At 42.8% G+C, this 27,358-nt stretch overlaps 3 protein-coding genes across 3 annotated transcripts; all 3 read right to left on the minus strand.

Annotated features, from left to right (window-relative positions):
* Positions 1 to 1,149: 1,149 nt before the first annotated feature.
* On the minus strand, positions 1,150 to 4,189 carry LOC145487725 (kelch repeat and BTB domain-containing protein 12-like). Its single transcript, XM_081466547.1, is given in 3 exon segments — positions 1,150 to 2,248; positions 2,250 to 3,131; positions 4,110 to 4,189. Coding segments are annotated over 3 exon segments (2,061 nt in total).
* Positions 4,190 to 8,140: 3,951 nt separating this feature from the next.
* Positions 8,141 to 18,162, minus strand: LOC145486578 (collagen alpha-6(VI) chain-like). The gene is made up of 9 exons (XM_081465268.1): positions 18,014 to 18,162; positions 16,678 to 17,259; positions 15,672 to 16,253; positions 14,405 to 14,983; positions 13,305 to 13,886; positions 12,410 to 12,991; positions 11,316 to 11,897; positions 10,345 to 10,920; positions 8,141 to 8,829 (listed from the first exon to the last, which is right to left on the minus strand). Exons 1-9 carry the CDS (start codon positions 18,150 to 18,152, stop codon positions 8,825 to 8,827), a joined length of 4,209 nt encoding a protein of 1,402 aa, XP_081321394.1. The 5' UTR covers positions 18,153 to 18,162; the 3' UTR covers positions 8,141 to 8,824.
* Positions 18,163 to 18,173: 11 nt separating this feature from the next.
* LOC145486580 (von Willebrand factor A domain-containing protein 2-like) lies at positions 18,174 to 26,123 on the minus strand (the record flags this gene model as incomplete). The annotated part of the gene is made up of 3 exons (XM_081465270.1): positions 25,404 to 26,123; positions 23,818 to 24,402; positions 18,174 to 18,580 (listed from the first exon to the last, which is right to left on the minus strand). Coding segments are annotated over exons 1-3 (1,548 nt in total), but the record flags the coding sequence as incomplete, so codon positions are not given.
* Between the last annotated feature and the right edge of the window lie 1,235 nt (positions 26,124 to 27,358).

Consider the following 27,358-nt stretch of genomic DNA (forward strand, 5'->3'; position numbering starts at 1 on the left):
GATATAAACTGGGGTCACCAACTTCGTTTCAGAGATAAAGAATGTGTAAAATAACCAAGAAACTCAACATGGTCTCGTGGGTTTTAGCTGAAAAGATTAAAGATAATGGTCCCAAATGTTGCCAGTCTTTTGCAATTTTAGACAAAGAGCTAATTGGATGGTGTTTGGAGCAAAAATAAATGTCATTTTTTTCACATAACGAAGGAAAGGATAGAGATAGTGATCCATCGATAGAAAAAATAGTGGTCATCAGAAGCAGACACGCCGCGTATAAATTGACACTGAGCAGTAAGGAAAAAACGGGCTAGGGTTTCGACCGAGTATATCTTCTAATATGTAGATTTTTTCAAACTTTTACTTTGGTTATAGATAATGAGTTACTTGTATCGGAAATGCAAGAGAAGATGGGGGTTACCGGCTTTGTTTTAGAGATCCCGGGCAGAGATACATTGTGTGCACATGAAAAAATAACCAAGAAACATAATCTCTAGAGGTTTTAGCAGAAAATAATGAAGATGGGTCAATGTACGGAGGCAGTCTATCATCTCATATATTTTTCTCAAGGCAGTCAGCACTAACTCTTTACTGATTCTGGAAAGGTGGTACACCAATTGAGAACAAAGACCTCTCAACAGATGGCAAAAACTAACGACACCTTGCAAACAACTTATTCACGACTTAAACCAAAGCGAGAAGCGGAACGACAATTTGAGCCAGGCCTTAACACACGCAGACGCAGTGATGACTGGTTGTAATCTTTGTAAAAGCACAAGCACAGTGCAACTAGCCTATAAACGCTGTGCTGAAGATGTTGCTAATAGACGTCTTTTGCTGACACAATTTACTATCAAAACATGATAACAAACAGCACCTCACTGCATCTGCTTATGCAGTTTGTACGCTAGAAAAAAAAAGATTTAAAAGTTCACACTTTTGCGACCATCACTAATACAGATCAGCGTCTGATTCCGCAGGATACAAAGTTCAGTTGCCACACAGTAGCTTTGTGATGTCATTCGCCACAGTCTTTTACAACGCAAACACTAAAATATACATGGTAAACAAAAGACAAATAGTTTGTCAGAGGTTTGCTCCTACTGATACTTACAGAAACTATAAAGGAGTAAATGTCTACATGAAAGTTTTAAGTCACATGATGAAGCATTTCCGCTCAGGTTTTTTGGAAGCTAACGAGGGCTGGGTTGTACCAGCTCCGGGAAGGCTTCCATCGGAAGGGAAGGTTTCGTTCACCGGCCGGATGTTGCAAAATCCTTTGCAAATTCTCATCGAGCAAACGTTGTTAGGTGGAAAAAGGCCAAATGTCGCATGTCTTGCGGTCACTTCTGTTTTCGTGTCCCATTTATTCTCTTCAGGTTTATAACATACAAATCTTACACTAAATTTCTCACTCTGGCAGGAGTCAACTATAATACTCGAGGTATATAGGTCACCATCGACTGCCAGTAGGGCTTCAAATCTTCCCGGCCCCTATCTGAAGCTTGTGATGAACCGCCACTCATTTGTTGTTTCATCGTACACCTCACACTGATGGCCTTCTAGCACCTTCGTCCTCTTGAAAAAACCTCCAGCAATGTAGATTTTTTCGTTCACAGCAGCTCCGTGAGCGCACTTTCGCGCCACTTGAATGTCAGCTAATTCGTCCCATTTGTGTTTGCTAACGTCATACCTGTCAACATTGCAAAGGAACCTGCACTCGTTACTAGGCCATTCTATGCCTCCAATAAAATAAATAAAATTATCTTTGGCTACAATGCAGAAATCTTGTCTAAGATCCAAATAATCAAAAGATGATACAGCTTCCCACGACTTTGATTCCGGTTTGTACTTCGAGAGGAAGGAAGTATGTTTTCGGCTGCCACACTTTTGCTCTGTTTCTGTTTTAGGAAAGTCCAATACATGGCCAAGGCGGCGACACTGATGGAAGCGCCAATTTAGTAAATGGTCCATAACACATGGTTCAGACATCAAAGCGTACATTTCATCTCCATTTCTAACAAATGTTTCCCGCAAATATCGTCTCGGTTCTTCCAAGGATGGTAACAGCTCACGTTTGTTAGAGTATAGACTATATGTTAATTGTTTTAAGGACTTAGGTTGATAGCGCGACGCCTCCTGCACAGTAAGATACAATTGACCATCACAAGGGACACATTTATGATGCGTAAAAAATTCAGCTGGTATCTCTCCCAAACCGCACCAGCTATTCTCACGAGGAAAGTTACACAAGATTTTCACCCACATTTACTACTACAACAGGGGTCTCGAGTGTCTTTCTGGGTGGAACACTGAGGCTCTCGAAGTTTTTTGAGTCAAGTAAGTTGATGGCATCCTTTACCAGCGTCAGACAGCTGTTATTCTCTTGCACTAGCTCATTTGTCACGATATCATGTCTTAGAAAGTCACGCGATACATTCACAAGCCGAACGTGACGAAATAACTCGACGAAATGTCTTTTTCGCCGGCTTCTGTCATGGTCAATCCATGCTAGAACGATCTTAAAAACATCTTCCTCGGCGCTAACATCTATTTCATCACTTGAAATCCACATTTCAACCTCTCTGCTCGACATATTCAAAACATTTCCACGGTTCGCGGCGTAAACGGAGGTAAAATTGGCGAGGAAAAATTTCCTAGTGCTCGAAAGAAGGTCTTCGCATTGATATCTTTCAGCAAAATAGTAAGTTGAAGTACAATTTGAAATGCTCAGCGTCTGTAATAAAACCCCTCCAGCGAGAAGTTTTAGTTTGTTAAGAAACAAATAATCAGCCACAACGATCAGGTCTCGGGCGTTGTCTTCGGCCAATATCTGAACATTGCCGTTGTAAATAAACTGTAGCGTGGCCGCTATGGCTGACTCGGTAATCATCTCCAACCGAACTACTCCTTCTTGAGTCTCTTTCATGTCACTGTTCAGCAGCTTTTCAAAGAAAGGACTGGCCTCTGAGAGAACTCGTCTGTGAGCTTTGAATTCTTTGCCATCTTTGACCATCAAAACAACATCGCATGGCTGGTCGAGTGTGTCCTTTGGTATAAAGAGTTCACTTAAACTTTCATTCCTTCGGCTTGGAATAACTTGCTCAGAACTATCATGATTCCAACCTCTTCCAGGCCTTCAGTTTAACCGGGCGTGGCGCGAAAAACGGTGAGCGAAAAAATAGGGGTGAAGCGAACGCTTTCTCCCGACGCGCTTCTCTTTTATCGCTCGTTATTTTTCGTGCTGCCCCCAAGTAACTGAACGCCTGCAAGAGGCTGTCGTGGTCAAGACAGGCTTTGTGCTTTGATAATAAGGGTAGCTTGGCAGTTTCATACGGGGACAGTACCTCTAAATTGCGGCAAAAGACGAAGTGACGTCTTCGCCGCCATGCGAGATGTTTCCATGGGTTCTTTCAACCTCGTTCCCAGGGCAGGGAGAGGACGCTGGGAACGAGGTAGGAGTTCTTTTTGTTAAGGTCATTCCTCACATTTGCATTACGCATCCTTACTGCGCATAATTTATGGCGTCATTAGCGCGCGGTTGTGCACGCGCATATTGAAAACATGACGAATTTGCCTTGATATTGAGCTCTGTCAGTTGAAAAATGGCTCTTGCTCACCAAAGAGCATGGGCACCCCAATTTTTTTTCCAGTCGTTGTAATCAACTAATCATAAGCTTTGCGTGAGAAAAGACTGATCTAATTTCTATCGCTGAAAATTGAATAAATAAGAAAAATAGCAGATACACTGTGGCCTTTTCTATTTTGCAGTCGGTAACCACGTCAAGAAATTTGGTTCAAATTTTTAATCAAGGATTTAGCTTTCTGTCTGAATCAAACTTAAACGTTTATTTGTGTCCGACACAATGTATTGACTGTAGTTTAATGCGTGTTCTTATCAGTCCGGGCCTACAAAGATGTTACAATTACTGGGAATGCGTTCTTATAATAAGCATTAAATAATGCCAAAATGGGGCATTTTCAATGCCTCACTGCTCCTTAATGAGCATGGGCACCCCCTTTTTAATTTCAAAATTGAAGTTATCATATGACAAATATTCAGTGGACAAAGTTTGAACAAAAATCTATTGTCACTTTTATTTCAGAGGAATTACCTTAACTCCACAGATTGGGCCCAAGCAATGTATTTCTGAACTGCAGTCTGTAAGGTTTTCAGTGCTGCAGATGCAAGCATCAACTGTGAAAATGAACTGTTAAATGGTACATATCTGGGTTGTAAATATTGGCAGAATGTTTGGATCAGCTGCTGACCACAATTCCAGCTTCTTGTAATTGTCACTTTGGCCAAGCTGAAAAAGATCTGTTTTCACCGAATTCTAGTTCAAACGATACCATCAGATAGTGTGTTTAGTGACGGACGTTGCGGTGAAAGCTGCAATGAAAACTTGAGAGCTCTCGAAGTGAGGAACCAAAAAAGAAACAAAACAAAAAGGATGGTTTTGTTCTCACAAACAAAGAGGGGCTGGTTATCATCAAACCACAAATAATTCGGTCGTCTCTGAAGGCGAAGGTCAGTGTAAAAGAAGTGATGAAGATTACGGATCACGCATTGGAACGTTTTGCTTGTTTTTTGGGATTTTATTAAAACCACTCTTCATCCTGTTATTCAATTCAACTTTCAAATATAACCGTGTTCATCTGAGAAGCGTACATTTAAAACTTGAGACGCGTACATTTATGACGATGTGCACGACTCAAGAAAAATAGATTAAAAGACGCAACATGGGCGGTGGTATTTTAATTGCTTGTTTTACATGTTGTAGAAATACTAAACCAAAGACAGCTAATTTAAATAGTCTATGCATAAATAGGAGTCAAATGGCGATTTTTTCAAGGGGTACTCTTAATTTGGAGGGGATATGATATTTTTGACCTACTATTCTCGCCACAAAACACAACATTCGTGCCAGGTTTGAGCGAAATCGGTGTACCGCCTTCTGCCTGGTTCTATCATGGACACTATCTTAAGCGTAAAATGTTTAGCCTGGAGGGTTTTTGGCGCAGATTGCCCGCTGTGGAGACGTAGCCAGTAGAGGTTCAACTGTTTGATCAGCACATGCTGAACGGATTGTGAAGATGTAATGTGGAATATTGAAAGAAATTGCCTCTGGGTAACCTGCAGTTTTATCTTTTTGATGGACAGGGGAAGTTATCGTCTCAATGCTGTGCCTGAGTAGTAGCAAGTCTTGAAAGGTCAAGATCACACATAGAAAAGGACTTTGGGCACCATCGCATCTGGAAGAAAATTATCAGTTAATCCTTTACGTGCAGAAGAATGGAGGCCGGCCTAGCTTGCTAACAGGTTCTTTGCTGGGATTCCAAGGAAGAAAGAAATAGGAGATCTTGCTAGAATACTTTAAGCACCAGTTAACACGTCAGAGATACATTTTTGAGTGTTTCGAAGACTACCTATGTTTACTTCTAGATATTGTAACAAACTGTAGTCAACACTGCTGAACTATGAAGAAACAAGACAACGAAAAGGGGATCGGATCGTAGCTACAGTGTTCTAGCTGCGATTACACCACAGAAGGATGCGAAAGAAAAGCTATCTCCTTAAAGAACCTGCTGGGTGGGTGCAATTAACCAATTTTCATCCCAGCTGTATCAGTGTTTACACCCTTAGGGTGTTCTCTGCTAAGCGTCGCTATTGGCACGATCTCAGGCTAATAGACGTCATTAACACACACACAAAAATACTTCATTCTGTCAGAGGCTCACTAGTCGTTTTCCTTGCATCGCATGCCAATAACAAAATGGAAATGTTAAAACATTGTTAAGATATGCCAAGTCTCCTAGTTCTTGGAGGATCCATGCGAGCTACTGAATTGGCTGTTGACAAATCAGGATGACGGATATCGGTCCCTCGGGAGCTCTCAAAACCGGTTTCGATAAGTTGGAGAGATCTTGTAAAAGAAATACGGCAAAAAGAGGTTTCTCGGAGTTTGCACCTCGTGTTGCCAAACCTTCGCAAGCTTTGCGTCGAGGAGTCCAGGATTGGAAATGTTAACGGGCATTCTAATTTTCAGGTAATCATGAAAACAAGAAAATACTTGTACCTTTTTACGTTATCTTTGAACTGTTTGTGATTTTTTGTCACTGGAACAGTCACAAAGATGTAGTTCTCTGCTACTAAAGGCAATCAATTGCATGATAATTTACTCATGTGTATATATTTCAATCCCTCTAGTCAATATATATGGGTTATTGACCGTAAGCATGAGGTCAAGATGGCTGGATATCAACACCGGTCGTCATTTATTGTTGACTGCTTTAGAACGTAACAGTAAAACGTCTTTCTGTTTGGAAAGTTTCGGAGAATTTAGAAGAGAAAATACGTGGTGCGTTACAGTCGTTGCAGTTTAAATTCATCAGTCGATTCAAGCTGAGGGAAGTCGACAAAGAAATAGCTTGTCTTTTGCAATAAGCATGTCAATATTTAGTAGGGTTTTCTCAACTTAAAATATTGTAATAATTCGTTATCATTGCTTCTTCGCGGGTAAAGAATTTCCAAAACGCGAAAATGGATGAAAGATACCGTTAATTAGGTTTATTTATTGAAGGTAACTATCAAGATTCGCCAGAAAGTAAAGCTGGAGCCAGTAGTAATTTAAATAACAAGACATATATCTTGGGCAACAGTTTATTTAATGAAAAGATTCCGAACACATTTTGCCCTGTGAAATGCATATTTACGAAAAACACTAGTAATGAACACGAGAAGCGTGCTTGTGCATTGGCTAGGCATGCTGGCTGATCGAAAAGCTGTGCAAATTTTTAAACAGCCAAAAGACGTCATCTTGTATGGCGAAATGTTACTTTGAAAAAGAGCGTTTGATTGAGAATCTGAAGAGGCGAAGCCTTAAAAAGCACAATAAAAAAATGCCCAAGGCCCTGTCCGCATTACGCCGGTAGAATTTGAAAACGCCGCTTTAGGTCTACGGTTAAATAAATTTCCTACCTTTTCGAAAACGCTCTTCAAACCGGAGGAATTTGAAAACGCCGGCTTTTCATTTTCGCGCGGACAGAAAACATTTTGAAAACGGAGCTTTTTGAAAACGTTGACCTTACGACAATCATAATATCCCTGCCCGAGTATTTTTCAAACACAAATCCAAAATGATCGGTGATTGTTGCGTTGTTAAATTCCTCTGGTGTAGTGTGGACGGAAAACATTTGCCTTCAGAGTGAAACCACCAAGATTTCAATGAAATGTGAAAAATTTTTTTTTCCACGCCAAGAAACTGATTGATACCGATAAAACTGTGCCAACTACTATTATTTTTTAATCAAAATACCGACAAACAAGTCGCTGAATCCTTTTACCGGCAGGGGTAATTGCAGAATGCAGAATGCCCAGTTTGCTTGCCGTTGGTCTTGCGGTTAGCTTTTATTTGTTGGAGAACGCCAAATACAATATAATGCTGTCCTGTTCATGAAATTAAAGCTAACCGCATGCAAACAGTGCCTTCGGCATTGCTATTTTAAAATACCAGAGTACCAGCTTTTGGCGGTGATCGGATGTTCATTTGTAGTTGCCAGAGTAATTCAGGCATTTTATGTAATGAATGAGTCGGTCATGATCTGAAAAACTTCCATCTGATCAATGATGTGCTACGTTTTCAGTTATCGTAAATGTTTGGAGTGCGGAGCACAAGCGTAATGCTATTTTGCGTTCCTATCAAGCAGAGAAATACAAGTTACACCCTGTAGAGCTGCGTTATATGTTATAATAACAGTAATAAGTACTGCTCAAGGGCTTTCATGTTGATGTTCACACATTTAAGGTCTTATCATATGAGAGTACTGCCCGTATTTTTTTTGATGGATCATTTTCTCTACCGATTTTCTACGTTTAGCGAAAAAATGAAGAAAATCTATCGATTAGAAGTTTGACTTTTTTGCAAAATGCACCATCGAATTCCGTTCTTTTTAGCTCTTTGTTTATCTGCGCGGCGGTTTCGAATGCCTCTTGAAAAGTTAAGTTTTGTTGGCGACATTTGGAACTATTAACGCAACGGATTCACTCATACAAAATATTTCAGGATAGTTTGTCTTCGTTGATTCATGTTTGATATTTTAAGCTAAAAACCCTTTCAAAAGCACTAGTTTTCTCATGCCAATTTGTTTTTCATTTCTGAAACAAGTAATTTATTATCCGTCCGCAGTAGAAGTGTGATGAAAAGTTATCGAGTAGAACATTTTCGCGCGAACGTCCTTAATCCATGGACTTTAAAGTTAGAGCTACCTTGGTGAGCATAAAAGAGAGTACCATAGAGGACCATAGGAAAGTACTGCTCAATAGCTTTCATTTAAATGGTCACACACCAGGGTTTTATCTACAGACTTAAGAGCTAGATCCCTTTTTTCACAGACTAATAAAAACTATCACATGAAGGTCCTGCTCAGTAACGTTTCTAAGAGCAGAAATATGAAAGTGGAAATTGAGAACAAAAAGAAATATAATTTTATTCCTTTAATTTCTAATCTATATAGTGTAGTTATTGAACAGGACATGAAATAATGTGTTCTTTACGAAAATAAATTATTTAACGAGTTGAATTAAGTTAGTTAACATAGCATAAAGATTAGAACGCAAGTCTTAAACGTTTTGAAATCTGAAAATTATTGTTGTTGCTTTATAGATTCGCTTTTCTTTTCTCTGCCTATACTGTCTTTATTTCTATCTCTTGACCTATTGCGTTATTTTTTCTTGCTCTGATTAAAACTATCTGCTGCGTTTTACATTACATTACAATATACTGTATCTCATTATTTTTGCCGTTGCGTAGGTTACGATTCCTCCCAGTTACCCTGAAAGAAAAAAGAAAGAAGAAAACTTTAGTCAGGAAGGACTTTCCAAGTTTCAGTTATAGCATTTGAAAAGTTACTTTATTGGGAAAAGGACTTATGAACCGATCTGCGGGGAGGAGCGGTGGCAATGGGGGAGTGGAGAGAGTTTCCCCAGTTCCCTGTCGTCTGGCTCGGTAAGCCGGCCGTCCGATTTTTCAAGGCTTTCCTCCATGAGCGGGCCCATGCAAAGACTATTCTAACTGCGATAACAATTTTCTTTCCCCTCACTGTTTGAATACATGGTCAAGCATGCAGGTTAAGAGAGTAGCAAAACATGAACAAGGAGGTTACTTTCTTGTTTTGGCATCAGATTTTCAGAGGTTAACAGTGACGCTTACGACAAAAGGACAAACGGGAGACACGACCACGTGACCATTTTTTCTCATCAACTCCGTTTGTCGTTTTCAGCGTGAAGACGCGAGATTTGACGTTCATGAAAAACGCAGGGAAAAACGTGAGTAAGAACTATATTTTTTATCGTAGCAATACTTTCAGGCGTCCTATACTTTAAGATAATTATGCTTTATTTTATTTGTAAGACAATTATACAGAGTTCGTGAGAAACCGAGTCGAGTTTCGGGTTAGCCAAGACCATTGAATAAAAAAAAACACTTAAGACACATCTGTAGAGTCTGATCAGGCTTATCGTGAAGGAAAATAGTCATAAATACCAACTGAAAAGTAATAGTGCAAGAAAGCATAGGATGAAAGAATGTTCAAAGCTGTAAATAGTTCATGCTTTTAATGGTATTTGCAAATGTTTTTCCTGAGATCGAGACATTGCACAGATAAGTCTTCAATCTTTTAACTGAGCGATCTTGGTTAACTCGGCAATGGTCGATTGATGAGACCGGGATCCGTTGAGTGAGAGTGCTTAATCGAATCATTGCGGCCCGGGGAGGGGGAACTCCCATATAAAATGGACAGGGGTGCTCTTCGGAAATTTTGAAAAGAACCCCTTAAGAGGTACCAAGATCCTGCTCTGTGGGGGTCGCTTGAAATTTTTGTTCACCCCTAAGAAGTACCAATTCTAAGACAACAAGTACCCTAAAAGATACCGCAAAAACTCCCACTGAAGACCTACAATCATGGACAAAAGCAGTTGAGACACTCCCCGAAAAAAACCTGTTTCGCTGAACGCGTGAGTTTTTCAATCTCCAGTTTTCACATTTCGACCCCCTCTCCCCTTTTCAATGTTGTAACCACGTGACAGTGTCCACGGAGCGTATTTCAACATTGAAAAGGGGGAGTGGGTTTTGGCTATCGACAAAAAAGATGTTTTTTTCAATTACGGAAGGACGCCGATAGAAAACGCTTGTTTTGTTCAAATGTGTCAACACTTTTGTCCATGATTGTAGCTTTTGAGGCTGAACACCCCAAGAGGAAATAAAACCGCTATTTTAGCCCCTAAAAGGTACAACGAGCACGCCCGTCTTTTTTTACATGGGCATTCCCGTCGGGCATTGCGGTACATACCTCGACACATCTTGTCACTCAGCTCTTCTGCAATTCTTGTAAGTCCTTCGAATGTCTTCACCAACAATACTTTTTGATCGCTGTTTGTGAGCGATCGCAGTTCACCGTAACGCGCATCGCTACCAATACCGACCGCGAAGACATCGACTCGCTTCCGTCTAAGTGGTTCGACCGCGTACCTAAGCGGTATAGCGTCGAACGTTCTAGTTTGATGTCCTTCGGTCAACAAGACCACAACTCTTCGAACGCCAGCTCTCATGCCAGCCCTACTGTTGAAAACGCCACCCGAAGCAACCTGCAAAGCCTTGTCAATGCGGGTCTTTTTACCCAGATACGGGACATCATCTAGGGCCTTGTTGAACTCCCGGATGTCGTCGTGGTCGTCCAGTCTGATTTGAACTCTGGCGATGTCACTGAAGATGACGACACTCGCATGGGTGCCACTTCGGGACATGCGCAGTGTCTTCGCGAGTTTGCGCACAAAGTCCAGCAGGTTTTGGAAATTTTGTAAGCCGACACTTTCTGAAGAGTCCAATAAGAAGCTGACATCCATTACACGATCACATCTCGGAAGGGCTGTATGAAAGATAGAAAATTAGATCAGAAAACTATCTTCACGTGCTCTTGAACGGTCGAGGGAACCACTACGTACAAATAATACGTTATCCATCTTTTCTCTAAGATGGGATTCTCACAAAGCAATTATATTTATTTCCCTGACTTCCCGACAATTTTCAAGAAAGATAGGAGAGGTAGTTGGAGAAAAATATTCGGTTCTGATGAGATTAGTTTGCTTTTACATCTTTAGGCCAGTTTAAAAGCCATCGTAGTATCGGACAAGAACAAGAACAAGAACAACAGCAAGAACAACAACAGTAGTAGCATCAACAACAACAACAACAACAACAACAACGACAATAACAATGACACATGCAACAAAAACGCCCCAAGAGTTTCTTTAAGCTTCTTACCACCACTTTCACAGGTGTCCTTTGATATTCTGCGCAGTTGAAGTGCCAAATCATTGTATGTTCTGACGTGATACAAGTCTTCACGTTGTTGCGTGAGCAGGTATAGTTCCTCTTGGCCCTCCTTACTTCCAATGGACACAATAAACACTCTGACGCCAACGCGTCTCAGAGGCGCTACCGCGGTGTCCAATGGGGTGAAATCAGGCGCGTCAGTGTTTATTCCGTCCGTGATCACAACCAGGACTTTAGGGATGTCTTTTCGCATGCCTTCTTCATCGGAAAACAGCTTTTCACCCGCAAGCAAGAGAGCACGATCTAGCCTAGTGTATCCCCCTTTGTGAACAACTTTGTCCAAGACACTGCGGAATTGATCACAGGTAAGTCCGTCGGAAAATCGAGCGTTAATTGTTGGGACGATACTGTATTGAATGAGTCCCACGCGACTTCCGACCTTGTTTTTAAGGAAGGAGTTTGCCATAAGCTCGATGAAATCTTTCGCTTGTTGGAACTCGGTTGGTGTTATGCTTCCTGAGGAGTCAAGCAGGAAGGCGATGTCCATGACGTTGTCACAAGCGTCGATTTCTGGGAGAAAAGTCCATAACAGAATGTCAGTTGTGTTTTTTTTTACTGTTACAATTGCCCTTGGAGATACCGAGAAATATCAGGAATGAAAGTACATAGGGGTAAGATATGCATGCACATGTACCTCACGGCTGTATTAATGGCTTGTATGCGACCCTGTTTTTCTGATGTAAGACGTGGAACACCACAACTGTAGTTAACGACTGGGCATTAATCCTTATATTCGGTTGTCGTTAAAATAATGGTGTCAAACGAATCCAAATCATCTGTGAACACGTTTTAAGCATCGTCTTGACGTAAATTGCCATAGCAACAGGATGACCTTTTCAGTGCTAAGGGCTTTTTACGAAAAAGCGAGCTCTGTGACGATGAAACGGCCACGCCTTTGTGAGTGAACGTTTTGGTAAAAATCCCAAGAATAAGATTCCGGTTATAGACTTGTCTTACATAATGTAAGATGTTAGAATAATCCAATTACATTATAAGAGTATTGTAAGGGTTGTCAGTTATACCTGAACTTTCGCACGTGGCTATGGACAGCTGCCTCACTCTTGCTGCAAGTCCATCGAATGATGACACCAAGATGACGTCATCTGTCTTATCAACAATGAGTTGTAATTCATTCTCATCAATTTCGGTTCCAATCCCCACCGCAAAAACGCGCACTCCTGCTGACAATAGAGGCGTCGCAGCTTTCTGAACATCCACGCCCTCGGGAGCTCTTGACTGCCGTCCATCTGTTAGGAGTACCAGCACTTTGGCGACTCCTGCCCGGGTACCGCTGCGTTCTGTTAGCAGCTCAGACGATGCCAGCTGTAATGCTTTGTCGATACGTGTTTTCCCTCGTAAGTACGGTAGGGCGTCAACAGCCGTATTGAAATCCGCGTTGTTCATGTAATCAGTAAATCGGATAGCGGTGGTTGCATTAGTACCGTATTGGATCACAGCCGTAAACGCTTTGCCTGGTCCAATGATGAACGAGTTTGCAACAGTTTTGACAAAGTCCTTCATTTTCCCGTAGCTAAGTTCACCTATACTTGCTGATGAATCCAGAACAAAAACAATGTCCAAAGGAGAGGAGCACTGCTTCAAGGCTGTTCAAAGATAAGATCAACTTTTGAGTTTTTGTAATACAAGCGGATGGGATTTTCTGTCTCATAACTTAAGGTTATAAACAAGAATAAGAACATCGAACATTGAATGACTTATAAAACACCAAACAAACTTTACAAGCTGACATACCAAGACTCTGCCAGTGTGAAACACAAAAATCAAACAAACAAGCTCAGAACTTTAGAACTTATATTGGGTGGATTAAAGCTAGACCTAAATATAGGCCTAGCCCTAAGGCAAAAACCCGGAGGATTTTATTATGGCAGTATCCCTTTCTAGAACGGCAGTTCTCACCTGCGCGTGCGCATAGTTTTTTCGACACTACATACGAGGACGAGTAGAGGTCATCAAAACTGTCAACTGTGACAATGTCGTCTTGCCCATCCACAACTCTGCGGAGCTCTGCGGGGCTTATTTGGTTTCCGATCCCCAGAGCTATCCGGGCCACCTTTTTGTCTTTCAGAGGCTTGACTGCACGCTCCATAGAAATTGAGTCCGGTGCCGGGGTTTGTCTTCCGTCTGTGAGAAGCACGAGAGTGTTGGCCACGTAAGATCGCACGCCTCCAGTTATGCTAAACAACTCTGTGTTTGCGAGTGACAGAGCGCGATCTATACGCGTGGTACGTCCGTAGTAAGGTATGTGATCTACAGCTTCCATGACAGAACTTGTTCCGTTGCAGTTTTTGAAAGATTGTTGGACTGTCGCCATGTCGCTGTAAACCAGGGACCCAGCGCGGGCTAGGCCACTCCTGAGGCCTAACGTACTGGCGACTGCTTTGATGAACTCCTTCTGCTTTTCAAAGTTGGTTGCTCCAACACTGCCTGAAGCATCCACTAGGAATGCGACGTCCATGGGTTCACTGCAAACTGGCGGTTCTAAAAAAAGCAACGCACAAGGTCTACCGTAAGAAAATCGGTCGATCGGTCAGTCGGTCATTTGGTAGGCCATGCGGTCTGGTTCGTCAGTCACTCCGTAAGTAACAACTTTTCATACGATCGTAAAAAGAACATAGTAACATATACAAAGAAATAAGGATAAATTTATCCGTTTAACAACAGCATTTCCTCAACACAAGTTTCATTTGGAAATATGCTATGTGCTATGAAAATCTTGGAACATTCCATTAAAAAGTAGAAAACTAAAACGAAGTCGAAGAGAGCAAAACGCTGGCAGACTTTTCTCTTCCGGCAGCTTTAATGAAGACTTAAGGCATTACGCAATAGCAAAGGTTTGCAAGATAACTTTACCTTGCTTAGTACAGTTTGGTTAGACAAACATTACATCAGTACACAAGGAAAAGAAAGAGAAAATGAGCTTTCACCGGATGCTATTCTAACTGAAAAAATGTGACCTAGCTGCGAGAACCCAGATCTGATTTGGACTGTATACTTACTAGCCACCTGACACATTTTTTTGGACAAGGAGCCGCTTAAGCTGACAAGATTGTCAAAAGACGGTGCTAGGAACAAGTCCTCTTTATCAAGCGCCACAGCTTTTAGTTCTTCAACATCTACATTGCTTCCCATTCCCACTACAAATATCTTAACATTTCTCTCGTGCAGTGGTCGTGCAGCTTCGTCAAGGGTCAGAACATCCTGGGCCATGGTTTGCTTTCCGTCGGTCAACAAGATAAAAATCTTGGGCACTCCTCGCCGTGTGACACCATTGGAGTCAAAAATCGACCGAGCAAGCTTCAAAGCTCTGTCGATGCGCGTCACCCCGCGCTCATGAGGCAAACCGTCCACAAGATTATCAAACGAGGCCAGAGTTTTCTCTTCATCCAGTCTGACAGCCGCTGTGGCGAAGTTGCTGTAAAGAATCAATGCGATGCGGCTTCTTCCAGGTGCAATGTTCAAAGTGGCTGCCACTCTTTTCACGAGTTCTTTTTCTTTTCTGTAGTTTGAAGGAGTGAGGCTTCTAGAGGAGTGGACGGCGAACACCACATCTGCTACACCATCACACTGCTTGTAGGCTTTGCGTTGAAAAATAGACAGCAGATCGTTAAGTTAGATTGAAATGAAAAGACCTCTTTCAACTATCCAGTGTGTGTATAATTAAATGAGATCAGCCCGGTAAGTGATTAGAAAGGACATCTACTATCAAGTAAAGTAATGGAATCTTATTGGTGCAGAATCTTTGGGCTTGGGCCGAACTGATTACTATTCGGATCGAATCCCATGTTTTGCTGACAACTCTACAAGGATTTGCCTCGAAATAGTAACCAATTGTGCTCGCAGTTTGTACACCAAAATCTAAAATACCAGATTGGACGCGAGGAATGTCCGTCTTGTTTGTACTTTCCACCCCACAAAATTGTCTGAAGGATCATTCCGACCGAAACAGGTATAGTTTTCGTTCCTTTTCAGCAATTCATTCACAACATCTACTCTCTTCAGACGAGAGCTGATCAGTACGAAATACTCAACGCCTTTGAAACGTTACAAAATTTCGTGGGGCCTGTCTGCGTTAAATTTCGGTGCATTTCTATTGAGTATTGCCCAAGGGCGAGAATTTTTGCACAGCTGACAAGGTCAAAAAAAAATCACAAATTACATGTATATGCTCACGTTTCCTTCAAATCTTAGTCCTTTTTACTACAAATCGGGAAAATTAACGAGGCTTCATTTGTGTCATCCTAACGTATAAAGAATGGTGCTTACCAGCATCGACGCAGACGCGCTTGAAAAGATAACTAACTTTCGTCACCAAACTGTCACACGAGTGTGACACGATGACATCTTTGGCGTCCTCCGTTATGGAGCGCAACGCCTTCCAGTCCACCGAGGAAGTCACCCCAATGGCTATCACCCGGACCCCTGCGCGTTGAAGGGGTCTTGCGGCATCCTTCAGTACTTCAGTGTCCTCTGCAACGGCTTGTTTTTTATTTGTAAGCACGATACATAGCTTCTGGACTCCGGGTCTTGCCCCTCCCACGTCAGTAAACAATTCGGTGGAAGCGATGTGCAGAGCCTTGTGGACTTGTCCTAGTCCTTTCTCGAGGGGAAGATTGTCGATAACACGGTTGAAGTCAAACTCGGAATAATATTGTCCAAACTTGAACCGTATCGTTGCCTCGCTGTTGAATAAAATAACACCGACTTGCTGTTGACCACCGTTTGTCAGTAGGTATGTAGCTGCTTCCTTGACGAAATCTTTGATTCTCTGATAGTCTCTTGGTGAAATGTTATCCGATGACTCCACCGCGAAGGCAACGTCTAGAGGAACATCGCATGTCTGTGGTGCTGCAAAATCGGGTCAAAGAGGATCAGTTTCTGTACAATATTACAACAATGGTAATTGAGAGGTAATACAATTGAAGGTAATGCCATGTCTTCCACAGAAGGCAGCGCTAATTTATATATTTTTTCTATTGAATTCTTAATGCGAGGATTAGGAGGATTACAGCTACTCACTCCCACCCCCCCTTCCCACCACGAACGCACGGGATACCACTCAATCACATGTAACCCTCCAGCATTTTATGAGATTGTCAAACGTAGCAGAGGTCATAAGAGGAAATTGAGAGAAATTTGCTTGATATCTAAAGGCATTTTCCCAAGAAGTACAGGAAAATGTGCAGAAAAAAAAAAACAGAAAAGAGAACTTGTATATTAATATACACGCATGAAGGACTAAGTAACCAGGAAAACAGTGCTGTGCACATACCTGCAGCCTCACATATGCTTGTAGAGAGTGGTCGCACAAAACTAGATAAACTTTGGAGGGAAGGTGCAAGGAAGACATCGCCATCTCGAGCAGTCATTTTTCGAAGTTCTTTCTCGTCTGCCAGTTCACCGATTCCAAGCACTAACGTCGTGACGCCTAACTTCTCCAAGCTCGTAGCCGCTTCCTCTAAAGGTGTTACGTCCAAATCGGGAGTTTGCCTCCCGTCAGTCATTATTACCATGACTCCGGGGATGTCCTCTCTTCGTCCTCCTCTCCTTGTCATAAGCTCTCTAGAAGCCTTGACAATGGCCTTGTCAATCCGGGTGGTCTTTCCGTGATACGGCAAGGCTTCGAGAGCGATATTAAACTCCTCGTAGTGATTGTAATCGGAAAATGTGATCGCTACTGAGGCTCTATCGCTGTACGTTATAACACCAGCCCTGCTCTGCGAGTAAGATATATCAAGAGTTTGAGTGAGCGCTTTGATAAAATCCTTCTGCTCGCGAAAGCCTTCTTTGCCGAGACTTCCCGAGGAGTCTACTAGGAAAGCGACATCAACTGGGTTTCTGCATCTGGAAAATACTAAAAAAAACGTAAAAGATCGCGACAGTTTGATTATCAAATTATGACCATTCCATCTGGTTCTGATGATTCATCGAATTTGGGCTGTTTTAGAAACTTAAAAAGCACTTATTCTGTAGTCTAAAACAAAGTTTAGCCTACTTATTTCTGTGTAACTTCGGCTAAAATTTCCCCTCAAGTCATTTGGTTTTGGAGAACATGAATTATTTTGAGTAAAAAGTAAACTGAAAGCCGGGAATTTGGTTTAAACCTCTTCAGGATGGCGCACTATACGAGCTGTAGTCTGTCCATAGACCCTCTATTTTGCCTTGAGTTCGACGAGATCGCAAGCTTAGCAAAATATTAACCCGGCGTGTGGGATATCGACGAGTCAAAACGCAAGAGGGTGGGGTTGGGGAAAGACAACTCGCGCTCCGCCCAAGCATCGCCCACGTGCTCGAAGAAAAACAACTCGTAGCAAAAAAATAAACGTGATTGGACAGACTATACAAGCTTTCATTTAGTGTCCATTCCGACCAAAAGAAGACACCTAGTCTTCAACGAGACCCTAACATTTCACTGTGCTAATGAGCGATAAAGTGCCCCGGGTGACTTTATATGTAAGCTTTGCAAGAAGACGTCCCAAGGGACAGCCGTCGTCCTTGATTTGGACTGGTATTGGTAGTTATTGTTCTCATGGTTACGTGGTTCCTTCCCAAGCACTGTCATTTACAGTCCCTGCCTATTGGTTCAAAAGAACAGTTTACAAACAAACCTGCCCTGTCGCACGCCATCTTTGCCACTTGTCGAGTTTTCATCATCAAAATTTCGAACGACTTCTCAAGGAAAACATTCTCGTCGCTGGTAATCAATGGACGAAGTAATTTCACATCCACCTTCTCACCAACGCCCATAAGAAACACTGCCACTTTTCGAGCGACTGCGTCAACCAGACCGTTATCTACCGTTTGATTCTGTGTGTCGCTTGTTATCAGGACTAAGATCTTCGCCACCCCAGGTCTCGCGCCACCTTGAACAACCAGTAGCTGTGTAAGAGCTACTTTAAGGGCTTCGTTGATGCTAGCGTTGCCTGCTGTGTAGGGAAGTCTGTCAACGGCCTCTTGGAAGTCCTCAGCGTGCAGGTAGTCACCAAATTTGATGTTCAAAGTTGCCTCCTTACCGGCAACGACGACTCCTGCTCGGCTTCCGGTGGGCTGTATGTCAAAGCTTTCCGCGATCGCGTTGACAAAGTCTTTTTGTATCTGATAGTTCTGGATGCCTATACTATCCGAGGAGTCCATTATAAAAGCAATGTCGGCCACTTTAGCGCATCGTTCAGGTGCTGGAACGTGGAGATTGGAAAAGAGCTTTTCAGACAATACAAGTAAATTTATATAAAATTGGGGCAAAGTTGAGGGATAACTAAACATGAAAAAAAAAAAAAAGCCCGAAAACTGGCAGACGGCCTACTCCCAATACAAGAGCACCTCAGGTTAGGGAAATGCACTTTGGCGTCCTTCTATCAATTTGTTGAATAAAAAAAATTTACATTCAATCTTCACTGTAAACCACCATTTTCCCTCATCTACGTCAAGTCAGACTGATATCTCACTCCTTTCTTGTCATTCCTTCAAATCGCATAATCCCTTGAACCTTTCATTTCTTACCTATGGTGGCAGTTTTAGTCGACTGCATAAAACATCAGGGACAATGAGAGAACCAGCGCAGAAACGTATGAAAGACGTAGCATTCAGGTGCATTGTCCCTTATGCTCAACCAAGTCTTAAGGCACAGTCCACACTACGCCGGAGAAATTTGAAAACGCAGTTTCTTTCTACGGTTAGGCCAACCTTCCACGCTAATCCGGAGGAATTTGAAAACGCAGTTTCTTTCTACGGTTTGGTCAACCTTTCACGCTAATCCGGAGGAATTTGAAAACGCAGTTTCTTTCTACGGTTAGGCCAACCTTCCACGCTAATCCGGAGGAATTTGAAAACGCAGTTTCACTCTACGGTTAGGCCAACCTTCCACGCTAATCCGGAGGAATTTGAAAACGCAGTTTCTTTCTACGGTTTGGTCAACCTTCCACGCTAATCCGGAGGAATTTGAAAACGCAGTTTCACTCTACGGTTAGGCCAACCTTCCACGCTAGTCCGGAGGAATTTGAAAACGCAGTTTCACTCTACGGTTAGGCCAACCTTCCACGCTAATCCGGAGGAATTTGAAAACGCAGTTTCTTTCTACGGTTAGGCCAACCTTCCACGCTAATCCGGAGGAATTTGAAAACGCAGTTTCTTTCTACGGTTAGGCCAACCTTCCACGCTAATCCGGAGGAATTTGAAAACGCAGTTTCACTCTACGGTTAGGCCAACCTTCCACGCTAATCCGGAGGAATTTGAAAACGCAGTTTCACTCTACGGTTAGGCCAACCTTCCACGCTAATCCGGAGGAATTTGAAAACGCAGTTTCACTCTACGGTTAGGCCAACCTTCCACGCTAATCCGGAGAAATTTGAAAACGCAGTTTCACTCTACGGTTAGGCCAACCTTCCACGCTAATCCGGAGGAATTTGAAAACGCAGCTTCTTTCTACGGTTAGGCCAACCTTCCACGCTAATCCGGAGAAATTTGAAAACGCAGTTTCTTTCTACGGTTAGGCCAACCTTCCACGCTAATACGGAGGAATTTGAAAACGCAGTTTCACTCTACGGTTAGGCCAACCTTCCACGCTAATCCGGAGAAATTTGAAAACGCAGTTTCACTCTACGGTTAGGCCAACCTTCCACGCTAATCCGGAGGAATTTGAAAACGCAGTTTCACTCTACGGTTAGGCCAACCTTCCACGCTAATCCGGAGAAATTTGAAAACGCAGTTTCACTCTACGGTTAGGCCAACCTTCCACGCTAATCCGGAGGAATTTGAAAACGCAGTTTCACTCTACGGTTAGGCCAACCTTCCACGCTAATCCGGAGGAATTTGAAAACGCAGTTTCTTTCTACGGTTAGGCCAACCTTCCACGCTAATCCGGAGGAATTTGAAAACGCAGTTTCTTTCTACGGTTAGGCCAACCTTCCACGCTAATCCGGAGGAATTTGAAAACGCAGTTTCACTCTACGGTTAGGCCAACCTTCCACGCTAATCCGGAGGAATTTGAAAACGCAGTTTCACTCTACGGTTAGGCCAACCTTCCACGCTAATCCGGAGAAATTTGAAAACGCAGTTTCACTCTACGGTTAGGCCAACCTTCCACGCTAATCCGGAGGAATTTGAAAACGCAGTTTCACTCTACGGTTAGGCCAACCTTCCACGCTAATCCGGAGGAATTTGAAAACGCAGTTTCACTCTACGGTTAGGCCAACCTTCCACGCTAGTCCGGAGGAATTTGAAAACGCAGTTTCACTCTACGGTTAGGCCAACCTTCCACGCTAATCCGGAGGAATTTGAAAACGCAGTTTCTTTCTACGGTTAGGCCAACCTTCCACGCTAATCCGGAGGAATTTGAAAACGCCGGCTTTGCGTTTTAGTGTGGACAGAAAACATTTTGAAAACGGAGCTTTTCGATTAACGATGATGACGCGATAATCACGTGATTTTCCTACCCAAGGTTTCCTCGAACACAAATTTCTCTGGCTTTGCGCGGAAGGAAACGTTTGATGCGTTTCAGAGTGAATACACTATTTTCAAATTTCAGAATTATCATGGACTGAGTTTACATGTTTCAATAGCAAAAAAATGGAGGATTAAGACGAGAACTCAAAATAACTCATGTAAGGACAGAACCAAAGAGGTTACTAGTAATGAAGTGTTGAAAGGTTAGGTTCGCTCATTGTTCAATTCGCGGTCCCCAGCAAGATAATTTTATACCGAAGATTTTCTTTTACTTTCTGCACGAAACTAAGTCGGTAAATTGTCCCGTGAGGTGCTTGCGGCTTCTCTTCTTCATTCAGTCGCTTTTGTCGCACATTTATTTTTGTTTCGAATAGAGCAGACGCTATATGGTTGAGGTTTGGGGCATTTTGTAGTTTACAGAATTGTAAAGGTAAAGGTATAGTCTGTATACGAACTAAGTGGCTTATCGGGCTGGAGATTATCCCGGTTTTAGTAGCATGAGGCGACTAGGAGAATTTCTACTCCCCCTTGGATGGGATGTTGCCCCACAGCATTAAATTCGTCGGTACGCATTTATACACTTTGGGTGGAGAGAGGCACTGTGAGAGTTAAGTGTCTTGCCCAGGAGCAGAACACAATGTCCCCGTCCAGGGCTCCAACCCGGACCGCTCGCTCCGGGGTCGAGGGCACTAACCTTGGGGCCACCGCGCCCCCCACTTCCAGAATTGCATTGTCTACTATTTGTTGGTAGAACGCTCAATAAATCCTGCTACTTTCCGCCATTTTTTCACACGTAACTTTCAACTATCTTTCCGCCGAAAAATCTAAACATCGCCGCGCTCAACTGGAATGGACCATATTCGGTATTCTCGGTACTGGAGTGGAACTAGCTTGCAATCGAGGCTCACGCGGGCGAATATCATTACAAAAAGATAAATTTCATCTATATCTGAGAAGACTCCCCGTGTTAGTCTCAGTTGCGAGCTAGTTCCAGTCCAATACATAGGTAAAAGAGGTTGACAATTGATTAAAGGGTGAAATCATCTGAACGACTATTGTTGGTTTTCAGTGTCACGCCATTCAAAATAAATTAAAATCAACATCAAAACCGTTCAATAGATAAAGTCCAGAATCTGGGAAATGAAAGAAGGCAAATATGCAAACACTCTTGCCAAGATTCTGTTCACGGCAATTTTTCTTATGCATGATTTGCGGACAAATTTTTTACCTAAGTTTATAAAGATTTGTATGGAGACGCCATGCTGGTGCCCATCCGTATGGGCACCAACATGGCGGCCGGAAACCAACAGAAATATCTGTCACTGAGCATTGCTACAAAAGCGTGAATTTATTCCTCGAGGAACTCTAAAACATTAAAATAATACTAGGCCGTCATGTAAAGGCCGCGTCACGCAAAAGCTAAGAAATTCAAGCGTAGTGTATCACAAAACCAAAGAACCCATTCGGAGCGAAAATTTGTATGAATATTAGTTTTCAGTTACTCTTATACATCATTGATCATCATTAAAGTAAAATCTCAGGAAGATTAATAGTTTTGTAGTTTGAATTTTAGTGACGTCATGTGAAAACCAGCTATTGTACGCTTTTAGTCAAGTGTCTTTTGATTACGTGAGTGTTCGTAACGAGAGCCTCGAGGAAAGATCTGCTAAAAAATTGTACCGCGTGACACACTGCGTGACACCATGACTTCCATATACCGTTCACTAAACGAAGTGCAGGCGTTTTCGTCCCGGGCACACAGTTTATCGTTCCGGTAAGGATTTTGTCCCTCTCTTGTAAAGCAGAACGATGTGTAATGAAAGGAGATATCCAAAGGAAGTAAGGATTAAGTTCTTCAATAACCACGGTTGAGGTTTGGATCAAGAACTGCCGTAGTTGATATTGCCAAAATCTGCTTCACATAGTGATGTACTCAGGAATACCTTCCCAGCCACAAGCACCAAGTCTGAGGTATGACTTAAATGATAGCTTTAACGTGCAACAAACGAGGATAGGGAACAATCTGTGGTATGGCACACGTTGAATTACTTTTTAAAACGTAAATACGAATCACTCAGTAGTCCAAACGTGGCACAAGTTGTCAAAATGTTCCTTTTAGTTCCTGGTAGCACGCTTCATTTCCACGGGCGAAGTAAATATTCAGACAAGAAAAACCTCGCAAAAGTCTTTCTAAAGCATCCCTTATCTATTTTTCAAGATATACGTTTGTAAATGTAAATTTTGATCGAAACGGCTGAAAGTAAACAAAAATTATTTACTTCAAATTGATCAGGCTCGATTGACAGCAGTTGTTTCGGGAAATGAATCCGCGCTTACGCGATCGGACCCGTAAGAGCGGCAGAAATCGAGCCTACAAGTTGATTTGCAGCTCGAAAAGATGGTCGCGTACAAATAAAATGTAGACAACCTCATGACTTTCTCTACTGGCACATTAAAAGGTCTTAAAAGTGTTCTGTTTCGCATAAATTCCATCCGCGCTAGTTTTTCAATCGCTTAGCGCACGGAGTAGTATTTCAATTTGGCTCATATTTCACACACATTTAAACTCGCTGTACATTTTAAACAATACAGCTGAAAACAGGTCACAAAAAGGCCCTTTCGACGAAATAATTTCAGTCCTGCTTAAGATTCTAACTATTTAAATTTCTGTTAGTTCCACCGCTTCTCTTTCACCCGCAAAGGTCTTATTTCTTTAGTAAAACAAGAAAAAAAAAAAAAAAAAAAACACAGGGGGAAAATAAGGAGGCGAGGTGCACGGGGGACGATCGCAAAGGAGAAAAGGCGAGAGACGTCTCTGTGCTACAGTGCACCGCGAGTCTTATATATTTCTCTCCCCAGTCCTTAGCTTAGCGACTATACCAGAAGCCCCTGTAGAGGGGAGAGCAACTGCCCAATAAACAAAGCTCTTTCAAAAAAGCAGCATAACGAATGCGAGTACACGCAAAAGTACCTGCAACTTGGGACGCCGCTGCACTGACTTTCTCAGCTGCCGCCGCCAAGCCCTCAAAAGAGTCAGCGGTAATTATATCCTCTTCATCCTCGACAAGCGTTCCAAGCCCCTCGTCATCAACATCATCACAAACAGCCGTCACCAGGATCTTGACACCATTTCTTCGCAACAGAGCAACCGTTTCATTCAGTCTACTAGAACCTGTCATGCGATCTTGGCAACACTGCGTCGTTACGATGACAATGGTCCTTGGTACAGCAGCCCGAGCAGTCCCACTAGGGGAGAACAGCTGTGCAGCTGCTGTTTCCAGAGCTTGGTCAATCTGTGTTCGTCCTCCAAGGAAAGGAAGAGCGTCGACGCGTCGTAAGAGGCTTTTCTTGGTTTGTTGGTCGGAGAAATTGACAGTAAGGTCCGTTTCATTACTGTATGACATGATGCTGACGCGACTTAAACTCGATGATATTGTAAAACTCCTGACAAGGGACTTGACAAAGTTTTTCTCCCTTTCGAAATCGATGGAGCTAATGCCTTCGGATGTGTCAACGAGGATGGCGACGTCCATCGGGTGAATGACTCGCTTGGGCTCTAGAAAAGTAGAAATCAAAGCATAAAAGAAAGCAAGAAAAAGAGAAAGATTTGCAAGCAGTTCAGATTTACAGCGGATTAAAAGATGTTCTGTTCTGAAATGTTCTAAAGTATCTATATCGAAAATTTCCAGTTAATAGTAGGAGCACTAGCTAAAATATGGCCCCCTAATAAAGTAATTGTGCAGTGATGTAACTTGGTGGCGTTTCACCCGTTAAGCTATATTTTGCGAACTTGAGGGAGCTAAATATTTTGTTTGCATATTTGGCGGCCATCTTGGACTCGCAAAACGTAGACGATTCATACGAGAGAAACGGGGCTTGGAGCGAGTCATTTGTCATTCAGTCCCACTCCTACCACCCAGGGACGCTTTTTTCCTCCTGTTTGCGCAAGCCCGAGAAAAATACACCCACTCGCTCTATTTACGTCTGCATTAATGGCTAGCAAATGATCAGAGGGAAACTTACCACCGTGTTAATACCAAAACACTCGAAAAGTATTTATTACATAAACTCTATAACGTAACAAAACGATTCGCATAACTATTAACGAGAGAACAGTATCACTGCAAATTGCACCCCATGGAGCCTTCTGGTATCATCTAAAAGCGTAACTGGTTAAGTCACTATCTAGTATAAACACAAACTTATATTTGTTCCGGCCAAGGAGTCACGTTTGAAACAGTGTCTCATGAGGCGTCAGGTGATACTTAATTGACCTTGTACAATGGCCAGGCTGCTTGGGTATTGTATGAAGAGGGTTAGCCAGCTATTTGAAAATGTATATAACTGCATTCCACTATATAAATACGCTAAAGACGCAAACAACTCCCAATCCCCCACATTGCTTTTACAAAGAACTAATGCTCAAAACATCATCTTCATAGAAACGATACTTGGGTTAATTTACCTTTATCGACCTCAATTTGATAAATAATGGTTTCACTTGTCCTCTGACGCACCTCAACACGTACTTTAGAAAAAATAACTTTGTATATTTACCTGCAGCCTTACATGCTAACAAGGTAAGGTTTCCTGCCAAGTCACCGAGTCTTTTAAATGATTCAGCCCCTAAAACGTATTCGTCGCTGCCAACCAACACACGCAGTTCTTGGAGGTCGGCTTGTGGCCCGATACCGACTGCAATCACTTCAACACCTTCTGTTTTATATGGCACAACTGCCTTCCTAAGAGTGTCGTACTCCGTAATATCTGTGACCAGATCCGTAAAAAGAACAGCCACCTTTGGGATTCCGGGTCTAGCTCCACGGTTCAAACTCGACAGAACCTCCAGAGCAAGATCAAGAGCCTTGTCAATTCGGGATGCTCCTCCCTTAAACTGGAGAGTATCGATGGTGGCTTGAAGATCATCGGGGTTCGAATGCTCCCGAAATGCAACATCGACGCTGGCTTGCGCACTGTAGGAAATGACTCCTACACGACTACCAGTAACAGACATTGCAAGGTTGCGAGAGAGAAGCTTCACAAAGTCTTTCTGTGTATGATAGCCAACTTGGCCAGCGTTACTCGAAGAATCCAAAACGAAAGCAATGTCCATAGGAATTAAACAAGAAGGCGCCCTCCGTCCTACCCGAGTAAAAACATTTAATTTTTTTAATTAAATATAAACTATAACAAATGCGATGAAATAGACATTTTTAATGAAGTCATCCCTTCCCAAAATTATATTTCAACTTAAAACACGCCTTACCGATCGATTTATCCTGCAACATGTACTCAACATGCGAGATTTGTTAAGTTTCTGTTGCTAACTCGTTAAAACAGATGACATAACATTTAATTTTTTTTTCATCAAAAGGTGCGTCTAAACCCAGCGTTACCACCTGGAATACGTTTAACTTCACGGGCTACCAAACAACCAGGAAATCTATTTAAAATCTAACATACAAGTAGAAATACGTTTCTATCTACTACTTCCATTAAGAGGTCAAGACCTTGTTTTCATGGGCGCCTTCTTGGAAGCCAGACAAGCTAGCTAACGCGCCCAAAGGCCAGACAGATTTACTGACAGCTGGAAAAACAAAGAACACGAGCTGCGGCCTTAAATCATGGCATGAGCGCTTCTCTCGCACTCAGTCAAGTCGCAGAAGGCGACGACAGGCGCCTTTTGAATGGCTGGACACTAGTTTGGGGCGGACATTAACTTGGCGGGCTAGCATGCAAGCAGGAAATCTCAGTATTCCTATCTAGCTAGAGCTGTTTTGCAAAAGCCAAAGTCAGGCCACAAAGCGACCTCTAACTTTGACCACACTCACCAGCCAGTTCGCAGGCCCTGCTGGTCAGGTTGGCCATTTTCAGCAGCAGGTCTTGAAAGTCAGTGGCCACCACAACGTCGTCGTCAGTCTCCGTTACCAATCTTAGTTCATCTCGGTCGACACCACTGCCAATACCCACGGCTAGAACACGAACGCCTGCCTTGCGCAAGGGCTCGGAGGCCTCTCTCAAGCCTTTGGCGTCGGCTGCTGGGGTCTGGGTACCGTCAGTTATCAGCAGGGCAAGCTTAGGCACGCCCGCTCTGGCTTGTGGGAAGATGTCAGTGGCTGCTAAATCCAGCGCTCTGTCGATTCGTGTCTGGCCTCTCTCGTAAGGTAGAGCATCCACAGCTTTGGCGAACTCCTCCGTGGTCGCATACTGGCCGAATCGAGCCTGTACTGAAGCTGAGTTACTGTACAGAACCATGGCTGCTTGACTCTGGTCTGGTGCTAGGCCGAAACTCTTCGCTACTTCCTTGACAAAGTTCTTCTGTTTCAGGTAGTTTCTTTTGCCAATGCTGCCCGAAGAATCGATGATAAATGCCACATCCACAGGAGAGCTACATGGCGGTGGTGCTAATGAGACAGAAATTCAAGGCAATTAGTGTCATGCAGTTGTACTTTCTTGAGACTCGGCAAAGCTCATTCTTGTGCCAGCCCTTCTGTCAAGAGGTCAAGACCTTG

The sequence above is a fragment of the Orbicella franksi genome, chromosome 5 (assembly GCF_964199315.1).
Source record: "Orbicella franksi chromosome 5, jaOrbFran1.1, whole genome shotgun sequence".
In the NCBI taxonomy this organism is placed as follows: domain Eukaryota; kingdom Metazoa; phylum Cnidaria; class Anthozoa; order Scleractinia; family Merulinidae; genus Orbicella; species Orbicella franksi.